Source organism: Ascaphus truei, chromosome 9 (genome assembly GCF_040206685.1).
Source record: "Ascaphus truei isolate aAscTru1 chromosome 9, aAscTru1.hap1, whole genome shotgun sequence".
In the NCBI taxonomy this organism is placed as follows: Eukaryota; Metazoa; Chordata; class Amphibia; order Anura; family Ascaphidae; genus Ascaphus; species Ascaphus truei.
This window is the reverse complement of record NC_134491.1, coordinates 26497940-26514277: the sequence shown is the minus strand read 5'-3', so window position 1 is coordinate 26514277 and position 16338 is coordinate 26497940. Positions and strand designations below refer to the sequence as shown.

The 16338-nt window shown below is 46.5% G+C and overlaps 1 protein-coding gene across 5 annotated transcripts in view; it reads left to right on the top strand.

Moving 5' to 3' along the window:
• ELAPOR1 (endosome-lysosome associated apoptosis and autophagy regulator 1) overlaps window positions 1-16338 on the top strand; it is a 59032-nt gene that overhangs the window by 23390 nt on the left and 19304 nt on the right. For all 5 annotated transcript variants that reach the window (XM_075614008.1, XM_075614011.1, XM_075614007.1 and 2 more), the window contains 4 exons: window positions 11183-11303; window positions 14057-14234; window positions 14698-14845; window positions 15670-15750. In XM_075614008.1, coding sequence (XP_075470123.1) covers window positions 11183-11303; window positions 14057-14234; window positions 14698-14845; window positions 15670-15750 — 528 coding nt within the window. The remainder of the gene's footprint in view (window positions 1-11182; window positions 11304-14056; window positions 14235-14697; window positions 14846-15669; window positions 15751-16338) is intronic.

Genomic DNA, 16338 nt, shown 5'->3' with positions numbered 1-16338 from the left:
CTACTATGTAACTATGTAATTTATCCCAAATAGCCATGGATTGTGGTCATTTTATTAATTATAACTTTTTCTTTTTTTAAACTTCTGATATAAGGCTGATGTATTACAATTGCGAGTTTTTTCTGGCCAAATTAAGGCAACAATATTTTAACTTTAGAGATCCTAACTCACTGATTTGTAGTTTGAGGTCTGTCACCAAGCAGCAGAATAAAAGGCTCATTGTACTTAGTGACATGTCACTGTGGAGCGGAAAAAGATGTCTATGCTGCATACACAGTGTCACAGCAGAGCAGGGCCATTACACCTGGGATCATTACACTAGACCAGCGGTGCGCAAACTGGGGGGCGCGAGACTGCATGTGGGGGGGCGCGGGGTTTTCAGAGGCCCCGCGCGCTTCCTGAAGGCACTTAAATTAAGTGCCGGGGGAGCTGCAGGGCCTCTATAAGCCTTTACTTACCTTGGCTCCGGGAGCTTCCTTCCCACGTCGCCATGGCAATGCGGCGTTAAATGACGCCGCGAGGTCATATGACGTCACGTTGCTATGGCAACGTGACGTCATGACGCCGGAGCGGAGGTAAGTGGGGGTGAGGGGGGGGGACGCGGGAATGAGGAGACCATCGGCAGGGGGGCGCAGGGAAAAAAGTTTGCGCCCCCCTGCACTAGACAGAACTGCAGAGTTGAACAAACGTTGAATTTATTGGGAAAAGTATCCACAATCCTCCAGTACATAAAACACACACACAAACTCACCCAACAGGGGCAACTTGGGGAACAAAGGAATGGTGATAGGAAATGATCAACTAGAAACCATACTAATAAATGAAATATTAATTAGAAATGATAATAAGTGGGTGCAAACTGTGAACTGAAAGTGAATCGGTAAAGTGATGAGTACACAAGACAGTGTGCTCAGAGAGAAATTCACTTTAAATGCACACCCCTAATAGTATAAAATATAACTTTTAATAGTGTTTACTTAAAACATATATTACCGATTGTGAGTATAACAGTAATTAAAAAGTCAATCAAATAATAGTGAAACAGTATACCAAAATCCCTTCTCAATAGACACTCAGACAAATTATTGGGTTTGTCAGAGATAGGAACTAAATGGCACAATTCAGTGTTGATGGCAAAACCATCAGAAAACAAGAGCAGAACTCAGTAATGTACCTAATTAATATTAGAGATAATACATTTACCAAAGAGCATTGATCAGTGCTAACTTTGGTTGCAATAACTCCATAACGGAGGCTGATGACGTCATTACATGGGCACGTAAAGATGTCATCAGCCTCCATTATGGAGTTGTTAGTTTCTAGTGCTATGGAAATTCAGTTGGTTAGAGCAGGGGGCAGCAAACTTTTTTCCCTGCACCCCCCTGATGGTGGTCACCTCACCCCCGCGCCCTCCCTCACCCCCGCGCCCCCCTCACCCACACTTACCTCGGCTCCGGCGTTATGACAACGTGACGTCACATGACGCAGCTAAGGTAAGTAAAGGTCTACAGAGGCCCTGCAGCTCCCCCGGCACTTAATTTAAGTGCATTCGGGAAAAGCACAGGGCCTCTGTAAACCGCGCGCCCCTCTCCCCCCGCAGGCAATCTCGCGCCCCCCCTGGGGGTCACGTCCCCCAGTTTGCGCACCGCTGGGTTAGAGCATTATGATTTAAACCTCAGTATACCATACTATCTAGATATTAATGACAGGAGACTTGTGAATATATTTATAGCCACCTAAGGATGGGTTATATGGTGTATTTATGTTAGAGCCAGTATTATCAGTATAATCTGATGGCTTTGGGCAGTACTTATTCTAGTCTGTCAATTTGGACCTTAACATCACATTTAGCCACCCTTTTAGCTTTGGCTAGCTCTGCCTTGTTGGATTTATTCAATAGGGGCGTGTGTCTTTGTTGATAATTGGTGGGCATCTTCTATCCACCCTTACTTCGCCCACACTCTATATATTATAAGGCAGTGTATAGCTCCTGTGGTATCTCCCCTCCTTTGGGGTTTAAAGTGGAGATATAGTATAGGTATAATTGATTAACCAGTTGCACCTTATTGCAACCAAATGCTCTTTGGTAAATGTATTATCTCTAATATGAATTAGGTGCATTACTGAGTTCTGCTCTGGTTTTCTGATGATTGTTCGCTGATTTTATCACTGTTTAGTGAGTAGGCCTCACAGGCCGCTGCTCCAACGGATACTCCAGTCCTTACAACTGGTCTCCTCGGTTCCATTCTGCTGACTCCCTGTCAGCTCTTCCTTTACAGGGACTCTGCCAGTCCCCTGTCAGCACACAGCCCTCATAAAGGTATACCCATTCTCCACACAAAGGATCACATATTGAAAACATTTAACATAGGTTAACCCCTGGTTCCCGAAGTGCTGGAACCAGGCTACAAAATATAACATCAGCCCAGTGTATCACAGTATATAGATATATTTATTTATTCATGTATGAATAGCCACATATATTCTTGACAGATAGAGGTAATGGTGGGCTTGACCTTTATTTAAGAGCAGCCAAATCTACCCCTACCATCACACGCCCCCCCCCCTTAAGTTGAGAGCTCTGAGGTAGCAACCCACACTATGGCCAAACACTCCTAGCATAGACAGCCTCCCGATCTAGCAACTTGTTGCTCAGTGTGAGATGGGCAGGCAGATTATTGGAGATAAGGAAAAAGCTGAGGTATTAAACACATTCTTTGCCTCTGTGTTTACCAGGGAGGAATCAACTTCAATAGTAGTGCCGCAGGAGGAAGCCACATCCTCCATATTAATAAACAATTGGTTAGCTGAGGAAGAAGTTCATAGGCGGCTTGAAAAATTAAAGTAAATAAGGCACCTGGACCCGATGGCATACATCCAAGACTTCTCAAGGAGACAAGTTCAATAATAGCCAAACCATTAAATGTAATATTCAAGGACTCAATTTCTACAGGCTCAGTACCACAAGATTGGTGTAAAGCAGATGTGGTACCTATATTTAAAAAGGGAGATAGATCACAACCTGGGAATTACAGACCTGTAAGCCTGACTTCAATAGTGGGGAAGCTACTTGAAGGTTTAGTATGGGATAATATTCAGGAATACCTAATGGAAAACAACATTATTAGTAATAGTCAGCATGGATTTATGAAGGATAGATCATGCCAAACTAACCTTATTTGTTTCTTTGAGGAGGTAAGTAGGAATTCAGACCAGGGTAATGCAGTTGATGAGGTCTACTTAGATTTTGCAAAGGATTTTGATACGGTTCCACACAAGAGGTTGATGTACAAAATAAAGCAAATTGGACTCAGTAATAATATATGCACCTGGATTGAAAACTGGTGGAAGCATAGACAAGAGGGTTTTCATAAATGGAAGTTTTTCAGGTTGGGCTAGGGTCGTGAGTGGAGTACCCCAGGGATCGGTACTGGGACCCCTGCTTTTTAACTTGTTTATTAATGACCTTGAGGTTGGCACCGAGAGCAAAGTTTCCATTTTTGCTGATGATACTAAATTGTGTAAGGTGGTAGAATCAGAGCAGGATTTCATTTCTCTCCAGAAGGTCTTGGATAGTCTGGAAACTTGGGCAGGTAAATGGCAGATGAGGTTTAATACAGATAAATGTAAGGTTATGTATTTGGAAAGCAAGAATCAAGTCATGCAGTAGCTGCAAAGGCAAACAAGATCTTATCTTGCATTAAACGGGCAATGGATGGAAGGGACGTAAACATAATTATGCCCCTTCATAAAGCATTAGTAAGACCACACCTTGAATATGGAGTACAATTTTGGCCACCACTCCTTAGAAAAGACATTATGGACCTAGAGAGAGTGCAGAGAAGAGCCACCTTATTAATAAAGGGGATGAACAATCTAACTAATGAGGAGAGGCTAGCTAAATTAGATTTATTTACATTAGAAAAGAGGCGTCTAAGAGGGGATATGATAACTATATACAAATATATTCTGGGACAATACAAGGAGCTTTCAAAAGAACTATCCCAAGGACAGTAATAAGGACTCGGGGTCATCCCGTAAGGTTGGAGGAAAGGAGATTTCGCCAGCAGAAAAGGAAAGGGTTCTTTACAGCAGGTGTGTGCAAACTGTTCTTGCTGCGCCCCCCCTGCTTGCTCTCCTCCGTTGTCGCGCCCCCCATCCCTTACCTCGGTGCGGCGTCAAATGACACCGTGGGGTCATGGGACGTCACGTGACCCGCGGCGTCATTTGACGTCACTTTACCATGGCAACCGTGACATCACAAGACCCCACTGCGTTATTTGACGCCTCGTTGCCATGGTCATCTGTCCTGAAGCTGGCTGAACCTCGGTAAGTAGAGGTTGCAGAGGCCTCGAGCGGTTGCCCGGCATTTCATTTACGAAGCATTTCATTGGAGTCACGAAGGAATTTATTTTTCCCCTTATGAGATATCATTAGATGCTATTTCACTGGGATTTTTTGTTTGTTTTCCTCTGGATCAATAAATAAATAAGTAAATATAGATATAGAGTAAAGTATCTGTTGTCTAAATTTAGCATAGGTTGAACTTGATGGACACGTCTTTTTTGAACCTCATCTACTATGTAACTATGTAACTATATGAAGGGGTGTTCGACCCCATTGGTACCCACCTGACTCGGTCCTGCACACATCGGTCTGAATCAGAAACTGCTTCTCGTAGTTGGGAGCAGCCAAGATTGGAGCACTTGCCAGGGTTGCCCTTAAAGCGGAGAAGGCATGCGCACTCCGGTGACCAGGTTACCTTGCGAGGTAGCCACTTTTTGGTCAGGTCCGTCAGGGATTTGGCCTGAGCACTGTTGTGGGGTACAAACTTGTGGTAATACCCAGCAGTCCTAAGAAACGCTGGCTCCTGTTTCTAGATCTTGGGGACCAGCCACCTCTCAATGGCTTCCTCCTTAGTGGCCCTAGGTATACGACCTCCACTATCCCGATTTGGCACTTGGCCGGCTTTAGTGTAAGCCTAGCCTCCTAGATGCGGGCTAGGACTGCCACTACATGGGAAAGGTGGTCGGCCCAAGTACTACTAAAGACCGCCAGATTGTCCATACCACTGCATCCCCTCCAGTAGGCGATTGACCAAGCACTGGAAGGTAGCTGGCGCATTCTTCGTCTCGAATGGCATGACCAAAAATTTGTACAAGGCACTCAGGGTGATGAAAACCGACTTCTCCTGTGCCCCCTGGGTCAATGGGATCTGCCAATACCCCTGGCTCAGATCCATGGTTAATGGAACAAGTGCATCTAGAAGGGAATCTTTTGTGTCTCCATGATTAAGGAAACATTTGTGTGTTTGATCAGATCCATGGTTGTCAGATACCTTGCACCTGCGAGCTCGTCTAACAGCTCATCCATCCGGGGCATGGGATAGACATCTGACATGTTCTGGGCATTTAACTGCCGGTGGTACACGCAGAACCAGATGGTTACGTCCCTTTTAGGGACAAGGGCTACCGGCGAAGGGACTCTGCGACCTAGCGATCACCCCATCTCCAACATCTCCTCGCTCTCCCTCCCCAGGCTCCGCTTTGCCTCCACAGACACCCGGTATGTGGACTTAGAGGGGCCTCTGATTGCTTGTGTTGACCGGATGATCAGTGAGGTGAGTCCATCCTGGCTTGTGCGTGAACAGACCAACACACCTTCCTAACAACTCTCATGCCGGCTCCCATTGGGGAGCTGCAAGCTGGGGCCCAATCTCCACATCCTCCAAAGTGCCCCCCTGCTAGCCTCCCGTAGGCTCTGCTTGCCGTGTCTTCCGATGTTGGGATACACACCTCCATCACTACCGGCCCACTCGCGTGGTATTCCTTAAGCATATTTATGTGGCAGCTCCAGTTCCTACGTAACTCATGATCCAGAGCTACCACGTAATTTGACTCGTTCACCCACCGGATTATCAGGTATGTGCCGGACCAGGCAGCCAAGAGCTTGTTCTTGCAAGTCGGCTTTAGAACAAGCACCTGCTTTCCCAGGATGAACGCTCTATTATGGGCATTTCTATCATACCAATGCTTCTGCCTGGTCTGAGCTTCCTTGAGGTTAGCCTGTGCTAACCACATCAGATCAGCCAACCGATCCCTGAGCTCCATCACATACTGGAGCACCGTCACATCCGTTGTGGTGGTCTTCCCCTCCCAGAGCAGGTTGAGCGGTCCACGGACCCGACGCCCATATAGAAGCTCGAAGGGTGATGCTCCAGTTGGGAGAAGGGGGTTGGTTCCTTGTGTCTATGTGACCGGCATCGGGAACACGCGATGGTGCTGGGTTATCCGGGCTGCCTATCCAGGTGATTGTCTGGGCTGCTGGGGTATGTTGCCCAGCCCCTGCGACATTGGGCTGGGGAGGGGTGGGGCAGTCACGCTTCATGTTCCCCGTCTGGTTACACCCGAAACACCGCCATTCATGGGTGAACTCGGTGGGCGCCGACCAGGTGTTGGTAGGTGCTGTGGCTGGCTGCCAGGAGCTCGCGCCATTTTGGGCGGCATTGGGCTGTCAGGGCCTGAAAGGCACTGTGGGGGTAAAGGGCACCTGATTGCCGATCTCCGGAGCTGGGGATGGCCAGTCACAAGGTCTTGCATCGCACTGGAAGGCTTGCGGTCGGTGACGCACTCCCGCACCTCTGGCAGGCATTTAAGTCAGGCATTTAAGTATGAACTAGTCCTTAAGTCATGGAGGGTCTTAAACGTTTTCATCTCACACCCGGCATTTAGACTGGTGCTCAAGCTGGGACATGAATTCCAGGTGCGTGTTCTGGGACTCTTTGTTCAGAGCTCTGAACTGGGCTCGGTATGTCTCTGGCCTAATGGCATATCTGGCCAAGAGAACCTCCTTTACAACTGGATAGTCTTCACATCTTCCCGGTCCACCTCTTGGTGTGCCACGGCCGCTTTGCTGTGCAGCTGAGGAGCCAAGTATTTGACTCAGTCCTTCTTGGGTAGTTGGTGATCTCACAATGGATCTCGAAGGACCATAAATACAGGTACCCATCAATGTCATCGGTATCTTCACAAAACTTGGCTAAGCTGTCATAGGTGAGTCAGGGTGCCCATACTTGTCTGGGACCCCCGACTTCAAGAGGACGATCGGGACCTCGATCAGGGAGGTACCCAGGTGGTCATGAGCTGGATCATGGCGACTCGCTCAGCAGAGGTGACACCGCTCCCCCAATCCTCCAGAGCAAACCTAACGTCCACAGCATACTGATCTCTGCTGCGGCTAGCACTGCTGTAGTCTCCACTGACTCATCACTCGTGCTGGTGGATGACTTGTGGTCTAGAAGGGCCGGCAAACACCTTGGTACTTCCAAGCACCTCATCTCTATCCACTGAGCGCCTGGCCTCGTAGAACACCAGGTCGGTGTCCAACTGCTTGTCGCGGTTCCCAGTGGGTTTTCCACACTCCAGTACCGATAATTGGCTGACATTCTTATAGTGTCATCCATACGTTGACTAAACTATAGGGAATGGTAAGGGGTGTGTGTCCGAGCACTGGAGAGTTTGTAACTGAGATCTGTGGTCTTCAAAATTGAGACCGTACTCAAGTCAGATATTCCCAGAAGAATATCCGTGCTGAGCCTAGCGATCCCACTGCTACCACCAGAAAAAAAGCCTGTCACGGGAGACCAGGACAATTTCACCAGGGATCAGTACGCTAGACAGAACTGCAGGGTTGAACAAACATGAATTTATTGGAAAAAGTACACAAAATATACACACACAAACTCAGCCAACTGATGGAACAGCCTAATGTCCTAGGGTTCCCAACTTGTGCTGCTGTCCTTGGTAGTATGTTCAGCACTGACTTGCTCTCTGGTAGCCAGAAGTTTTAAATTCCCTGCAGTTGCTTCACTCCAAGCCATCGCTGCACACACAGACCGCAGCTGAACCGGATGCTCCAGGCCCCTGCACTGGGCCTACTCTGCTCCCTTCTGACTCCCTGTCAGCTCTTTCTTTACAGGGGCTCTGCCAGTCCCGTCACCACACAGCGTTCATAATGGCTATCAGGTCCAGAATAACTTAGTTGAAGCTGGGGAAAATGAGTATTTCTACCCCTGTCCCAATCAGGGAGATGCCAACCAGTCAGGGTAAGAACAATAGTCCTTGTCTCTGCACACAGCCCCTGACCCGGTTGATGAGATTACTGGGGTTGAATGTGGGCCAGGAAGCCCCAACATGGCATGATCAAATATGGTCATTCCTATGCTTAGCATAGTCCACAGGACAATGCTTTCATGCAGAGCGAGTCCACTCAGCAGGTGATCAACCTCTCCCTGGTTTCATACGTGAACTGCAAAAGGTCATAGAAAATGTGCACTCACAAGCACCCACAGGACGCAAAATAAAGTTTAATTTTTTTATTCTATCAATGTTTCGGTCCTCAAGTGGATATTTGTATATGTGTAAACGTAGGAGCCAGCACTCAAATATACCAGGCAAACAGTGCTTTATTGTGGGATCAACATTTTGGTCTCCACTTTTCAAGGTATCACCCATTATCTATCCACTGCTGGATGAAGGCCTCCCACCTCCCAGGTACTGTGGTTGCAAGCCTCTCTTTTCCATTTTGGGAGCAGTATGAGTATGACTGAGCAGTTAATTTAGAGGGTTTTTCCCTTTTTCGGAAGGATCGAGCAAATAGAAGAGGAGGTGGAGTATGTTTATATGTTAAACCGGATCTAAAACCTATTATATGGGAAGATGTTTATGAAGGGAATGATGAAAATGTAGAGAGAAACCTTGTGGACAGAAATTAGCAGTGGAGGTAAAAGTATAAAAAAAATGTTTGTAGGGTTATATGCTATAAACCACCAAATATCTGTGAGATTGACGAAGCCAATATACTTTTGCAAATGGAGAAGGCATCAACATTAGGTCTTGTTTGCATAATGGGTGATTTTAATTATTCAGACATAGACTGGGGCAATGAGTTTAGCATTACCACAAAAGTAAACAGGGTTTTGGGGGTGCTTAAAAACAATTATATGACCCAAATTATTGAGGAACCAACCAGGAGAGGGGCAATACTGGATTTGGTAATATCAAACAATGTAGAAGTAATAGCAAATATTCAAATCCTGGAACATTTGGGTAACAGTGATCATAACATGGTCTCATTTGAAAATAAATGATCAAAAAACAGATTACTTGGGTTCAACAACGACCATAAACTTTAGAAAAGCAGACTTTAATAAACTGAGGTCTAATCTACAAGTAATACATTGGAATTATGTTTTTGCAGGGGAAAATGTAGAAGATAAATGGGCAGTCTTTAAAACATTGTTGGAAAAGCACACTTAGCAGTGTATACCCTTGGGTAATAAATACAAAAGAAATAATAGAAAGTGGGGAGGGGTGAGCTTAAACCCTGGGGAGAAGGGGCCCTAACCTCCCAAGCAGCTGAGACCATCTGAAAACAAAAGTTAATAAACACACAAAATCTCAGCAAGCTCAAGAATCCCCCAAACCCACCACATTATATATATATGTGTGTGTATGTGTGTGTGTGATCATTCTTCCTCCAAATTGGAGGTAAATGAGTATTTCAATCAGGTAGTGTTAGGACCTGCTAATGGCCAAAGGGTTTAACTAAATAACCTTTTTTTCATGAGAATATATAGGTATTTCACTGTATATTTTTGTCATATTGGATGTAGCATTGGGCTTTTTTGTCTTTCGTTTTCTAATTTTAGCATAGCTTGAACTTGATGGGCGCATGTCTTTTTTCAGCCTCATCTATTATGTAATTATGTAGCTCCAGCACATTTTCTGATTACATTCTCCTATCTTACTTTTGGCCATCGTCTTGGTCTTTTAATCTCTCTTGGAATCCAGTCGAGTACCATCCTTTTCCAACGATGATAATTGTTTCTTGTGATATGACTGACCCACTGCCGTTTTATTTACTTATTTATAAAATGTTTTACCAGGAAGTAATACATTGAGAGTTACCTCTCGTTTTCAGGTATGTCCTGGACATATGTCTTCATCCTTGTGGTAATGTCACAAACTTTTGTTTGGTTTCGGACCCATTCATTCTTTTTCCTAGTTCTTTGAGTAATACCTACTGTAGCATACATCTCTCCATACTTTATTTTCATTGTCTGAAGCTTCTGAATTATCTTTGTATTTAAGGTCCAAGTTTCCCATCCATTCATGAGCGTGGCAGAATACAGTACACTTGTTGACAATGTTGCTCTTGAGTCACAGTGGATGGTTCCCTTGAAATATTGCTTTGTTTCTTCCAAAAGCACTCGACCCCATCTTTATTCTCCTATTAATTCCATTCAAAAGGTTCCCATCCATTGTTATTTGCTGGCCATGGTAGACATAGGGGGTCATGCACTAAGCAGTGATAAGTGGGTTTTCTGGGTGCTATGCACAAAGCAGTGATAAGTGCTTTTAAGTGAGATACATGCCTTTATAGCGTGATACTGCCTGCTGTGAGATTCACAAAGCAGTGATAACAGTGCAATATCGTGTTATAATGGCTTTTTTTCCCCCTTAAAAGCACTTATCACTGCTTTGTGAATCTCATAGCAGACAGTATAACGCTATAAAGGCATTTATCTCACTTAAAAGACTTATCACTGCTTTGTGAATCTCACAGCAGCAATATCACGCTATAATGGCTTTTTATCTCACTTAAAAGCACTTATCACTGCTTAGTGCATGACCCACATAATCTTCAACTTCTAGTTCTGTTCCATTTCTTTTGATGTTTGCAGACTTGACACATTTATTGAACATCACTTTGGTGTTGCTGAGATTAATATTGAGGCTCACATTCTTACTTGCTTCTGCAAGTTCTCCAATTTATTGCTGGATGTCTTCTGGACTTGTGACAAAAATAACAGTGTCATCTGCAAATCGCAAGTGATTCAAATATTCACGATTGATTTTGATTTCTTTTTTCCCCAGTCTAATGTCTTGAACAATTCTTCAATTGTTGCTATAAAAAGCTTTGATGACATGGTGTCTCCCTGCGACACTCCGCACTATTTATATAGACAGACACAAATGTCTGAGTAGGGGAGGGACAGACTCCATGTTCCCTAGGTCCCCTCAGCCTGTATGACTGTGTCACCCTGCCAGGTGTGGACAGATTCCATGTGCCATAGCTCCCTGTGATAACGTGTCACCTTGTTCTTCTCTCTCTTCTGCAGTCAGAGTATCATTATGAATACACGGAGTGTGACAGTACGGGTACCAGGTGGCGGGTGGCAGTGCCACACACTCCAGGACTCTGCACGGGACTGCCTGACCCTATCAAGGGGACAGCGTGCTGTAGGTATCCACCCAAAGCAGGGACATGAGGGAGGCACTCAGCATTAGGGAGAGGGGTGAGAGGTATTATAGGGAGGTGAGCGGTATGGAGATGAGGGGGAGGTGAAGTGTATGAGAGGGAGGGGATATGAGAATGCATGTGAGAGGGGGGTAAAAGATATGAGGGGGAGGTGAGAGGTATGAATGGGGAGGTGATAGGTATGAATGGAGAGATAAATGGTATGAATGGGGAGGTGAGAGGTGTTAGGGGTAATTGAAAGGTGTGAAGGTTAAGAGCAGGTGGTGAGAGGTACTAGTACATAGAGGTTTGTGGGCAGAGTTGAAAGGTTTAAGGGTGAGTTGAAAGGTTTGTGGGTGAGTTGAAAAGTTTGAGGGGCAGGTGAGAGGCTTGAGGGTGGTGTGATTGGTTAGCAATTTGAAGGAATAGGTATGAGGGGGAGATGGGAGATATGAGGGAGAGATGAGGTATAAGGGGGAGGTGAGGGTTATGAGGCAGATAACGAGAGGTTTGAGTGGAATGTTAAAGGTGTAGGGGAGAGTTGTAAGGGGGGAGGCGAAGGGTATGATGGGGAGACGGAAGGTATAATAGGAAGGTGGGGATTGTGAGAGGTCTAAGGGGGAGGTGAGTGGTATGAAGGGAGGGAAGGGATAAGGGAAAATTGAAAGGTGTGTGCGGGGGGAGTTGAGTGGTATGAAGGGAGAGTTGAGAGGTATGAGGCGAAGGTGAGAGGTATGAGGGGAGGAGAGAGGTATGAGGTGGAGGTGAGCCGTATGAGGGGAGTTGTGAGAGGGAAGTTGAGTTTTAAAAAGGGGGGGGGGGTGGAGAGATATGAGGAGGCGGTGAAAGGTATGAGAGGCAGGTAGGGGAAGGTGATAGTAATAATGGATAGGTGTGAGGGGAAGGTGAGATATGAGGGGAAAGCGAGGGTATAAGACAGGTGAGAGGTATGAGGGCATAGATGAGATTTTTGGGGAGGAGTTTAGAGGGTTGAGGGGAGAGGTGTGAGGGGAAAGTGAGGGTATAAAAGAAAGGTGAGAGGTATGAGGGCATCGTTTGGGGAAGAGGGGAGAGATATGAAGGGGATGTGAGTGGTATTTGAGGAGTATGAGTGAGGGGAGAGGTGAGATGTATGGGAGGGGAAGTGTGAGAGGTGTAAGTGGAAGCAGGAGGTATGGCGTTGAAAGATATGAGGAGGAGGGGAGGGGTATTAGGGCACAGGTGAGATGTTTGGGGTGGGGGTGAGAGGTTTGTGGGAAGAGGTGAGAGGTTTGAGTTGACAGCTATGAGGGGGAGTTGAAAGGTTTGAGGGGGTGTGAAAGGTGGGAGGACAGAGAGGTATGAGGGGGAGGTGAGGGATATAATGGGGAGGTTAGCGATTTGATGTGAGAAGTGTGAGGGGGGAGGTGTGAGAAAGTTGGGGGAGGTGAGTGATTTGAGGTGAAATGTATGAGGGGGAAGTTGAGATGTATGAGGGGAGAAGCGAGATGTTTGAGTGGAAGGCGAGTAATATGAGAAGTAGGTGAGGGGTAGTAGCGGGGTGAAGTGTGTTAGGTCACAGGTGAGAGATTTGTGGGAAGAGGTATGGGGGGTGGTGTGAGGTGTGAGGAATGGGGGGGAGGAGTGAGAAATGAGGGGGAGATGAACAATTTCAGATGAAAAGTATCAGGAGGAATGTGAGACGTATGAGAGGGAAGTGAGAGTTATAAGGGGGAGGTGAGGGGTATGAGGAGGTGAGAGGTTTGAGGGGGGGCAGAGAGGTATGAGGGGGGGCCTGAGAGGTATGAGGGGGGAGCGTAGAGCTATGAGGGAATATATGAGGGAGGTGATAGGTATGATGGGATGTTGAGGATATGTGGGGGGCGGTGTGACGTATGAGGTGAGAAGGTGGTGAGAAGTACTGTATGAGTGGGGAGGTGGTGAGACATATGAGGGGGGCTGAAGTTATGAGAGGTGAGAGGTTTGAGGGGGAGCTGAGAAGTATGAGAAGGAGGTGAGAGGTATGACGGGGAGGTGAGAGGTATGAGGAGGGCGTAAGGGGAGTGGTGAGGGCTATTAGGGCGCAGGTGAGATGTTTGGGGAGGACATGATGGAGTTTGGGGGAAGAGATTAAAGGTTTGAATGAGGGGTGAGGAATATGATGGGGATGTTAGCGATTTGAGTTGAGAAGTATGAGAAGTAGATGAGGGGTATGAGGGGGGAGATGAGCAATTGAGCAATTTCAGGTGAAGTATTTGGAGCAAGGTGAGATTTATAAGGGGAAGGTGAGAGGTATGAGGGGTGAAGCAAGAGGTTTGAAGGTGAGAGGTATGAAGTGTATGAGCAAGGGGTGAGGGGTATTAGGGCGCAGGTGAGCGCAGTTTGGCGAGGGGGTTTGTGGGAAGAGGTGGGAGATTTGAGGGGGAGTTGACAGCTATGAGACGGAGTTGAAAGGTTTGATTGAGACGATTAAGGGGGAGGTTAGCGGTTTGAGGTGAGAAGTATGAAGAGGTAGGTAAGATGTATAAGGGGAAGGTGAGGGGTATGAGCGGGGGTGAAATTTATTATGGAGAAGTGAGAGATTAGATGGGGGTGAAGAGGTTTGAGGAGAGACATGAGAGGTATGATAGATAAGAGATAAGGGGTTTTAGTCGGGAGGTATATGTGAGGAGTAGGTTAGAGGTGTGAGGGGGGAGGTGAGATGTATGATGGAGTTGTGAAATGTATGAGAGGAGAGGTTAGGGTTGTTGGTGACAGTTGCTCCTCTTTGCCCCAGCCTTCTCCTGCACTGCGGGGCAGTTCCTAGATATGCGAGTGCAACAATGCACACCATGTGGGGAGGGGACTTACTCTCTGGGGACCGGGGTGCGATTCGAGGAGTGGTCGGAGCTTCCCCATGGCTTCTCTAGCGTTGCCAGCGACCTGTACGGTGGAACTACTGGAAACTGCAGCACGTGAGTCACACACACAAACACAGCCACCTCTGGGGTGGGATCCTGACTTTAGTGAAGCTACCTCTGAGGTGGGTTCTGACATTAGTGCAGCCACCTCTGGGGTGGGATCCTGACTTTAGTGCAGCCAACTCTGGGGTGGAATCCTGACTTTAGTGCAGCCACATTTGGGGTGGGATCCTGACTTTAGTGAAGCTACCTATGGTGAGGGAATCTGGACTTTAGTGCAGCCACCTCTGAGGTGGGATCTGACATTAGTGCAGCCACCTCTGGGGTAGGATCCTGACATTAGTACAGCCACTTCCAGAGTGGGATCCTGACATTAGTGCATATGTGGAGCCACCTCACTGTATGTTTTTTCTCCTGCATCACTGTGTGTGTTTGTGTCTCCCTGTATTGCTGTGTATCCCTCTGCATGGCTGTGTGTGTCCCTGTATGCCTACGTGTACCTGTGTCCCCCTGGCAGGTCACTCTGGGAACCTCGCGGCGAGTACGTTGCTTCTAACACAGATGAGTGCTCTGCCACCCTCATATATTCCATCAGCCTGAAGCAGGAGGGAGCTGTGAGCTTCGAATACTTATATCCTGACAGTAATATCGGCTTTGAGTTCTTCGTGAGTATCAGGGGCACATCTAGGACTCGTATATAAGATACAGAGCCTGGCACCTCTAGGACTGGCACAGATGATGCACAGTTGATGCAGAGTTTGGCACCTGTATGACTGGCACAGGGATACAGAGCTTGGCACCTTTATAACTGGAATAGGAGATTCAGAGCCTGGCACCTCTAGGGATGTCACAGGAATTCATAGCTTGGCACCTCTAAAACTGGCACAGGAAGACAGAGTCTGGCACCTCTAGGGATATCACAGGAATTCATTGTTTGGCACCTCCAGAACTGGCACAGGAAGACAGAGTCTGGCACCTCTAGAACAGCACAAGGAGAGAGAGCCTGGCACATTTATGGCTGGCCAAAGCAATAGTGGTGTTGGTACCTCGAGTTGGCACAGGGATACAGAGCCTGGCACCCCTAGGGCTGGCACACGGGATACAGAACTTGATACCTCTAGGCATGACACAGGGATACAAAATATTGCACCTCTAGAACTTGCACAGGGATACAGAGTCTTGCACATTTATGACTGGCCCAGGGATACACAGCCTGGCACCTCTAGGGCTAACTTCAGGGATATAGATCCTTATACTTCTATGCATAAAACAGGGGATACAGAGCCTGGCACCTCTAGGTCTGGCAAAGGGGATACAGGATACACACTGGATACAGAACATGGCACCTATAGAGCTGGAACAGAGCATACCGAGCCTGGCACCTCTATGGCTTGCACCAGGAGAACAGAGCCTGGCATCAGTAGGGCTGGCATAGGGGTTTCAGAGCCTTGTATCTCCATGGCACCTTTAAGATTGTTTGTCTCTGCAGATTCAGAATGATCAGTGTCAGCCAAGAGAAGAGGAATCCAGATGGATGAGAACCACCGAGAAGGGCTGGAGTTATAACAACGTGCGTGACATCACTACCATGTGTATAGATGTGTGCGTGTATATATATATATATATATACACACACATACAGAGAGGGGTTATAGGGAGCTATAGGAGGAATTGTAGGGAGCGGTAACATGGGGCTATAGGGGGAGTTATAGTGAGAGATTATATGGGGCAATAGAAGGAATTATATAGAGCGATTATACGGAGCATTAAAAGGAGTTAAAGGGAGTGGTAATATGGGGCAATAGAAGGAGTTATATATGTGTATATATATATATATATATATATATATATATATATATATATATATATATATATATATGCTATACGATACCGTTTGAGCGAATATCAGAGGCAGCACTCCAGAAAGTAGTCAAAAGAATTGTATTTAGTGTGACATATAAACCAACGTTTCGGTCCTCCACACGGGACCTTTCTCAAGGTGATGAACGTTCAATTCTTTTGACTACTTTCTGGAGTGCTGCCTCTGATATTCGCTCAAACGGTATCGTATAGCTTATTTGATTTATATAGGATTTGCACCCACCAATATCTACCTGACGGAGTGCCTTGTTCTCATTTATTCACTATATATATATAT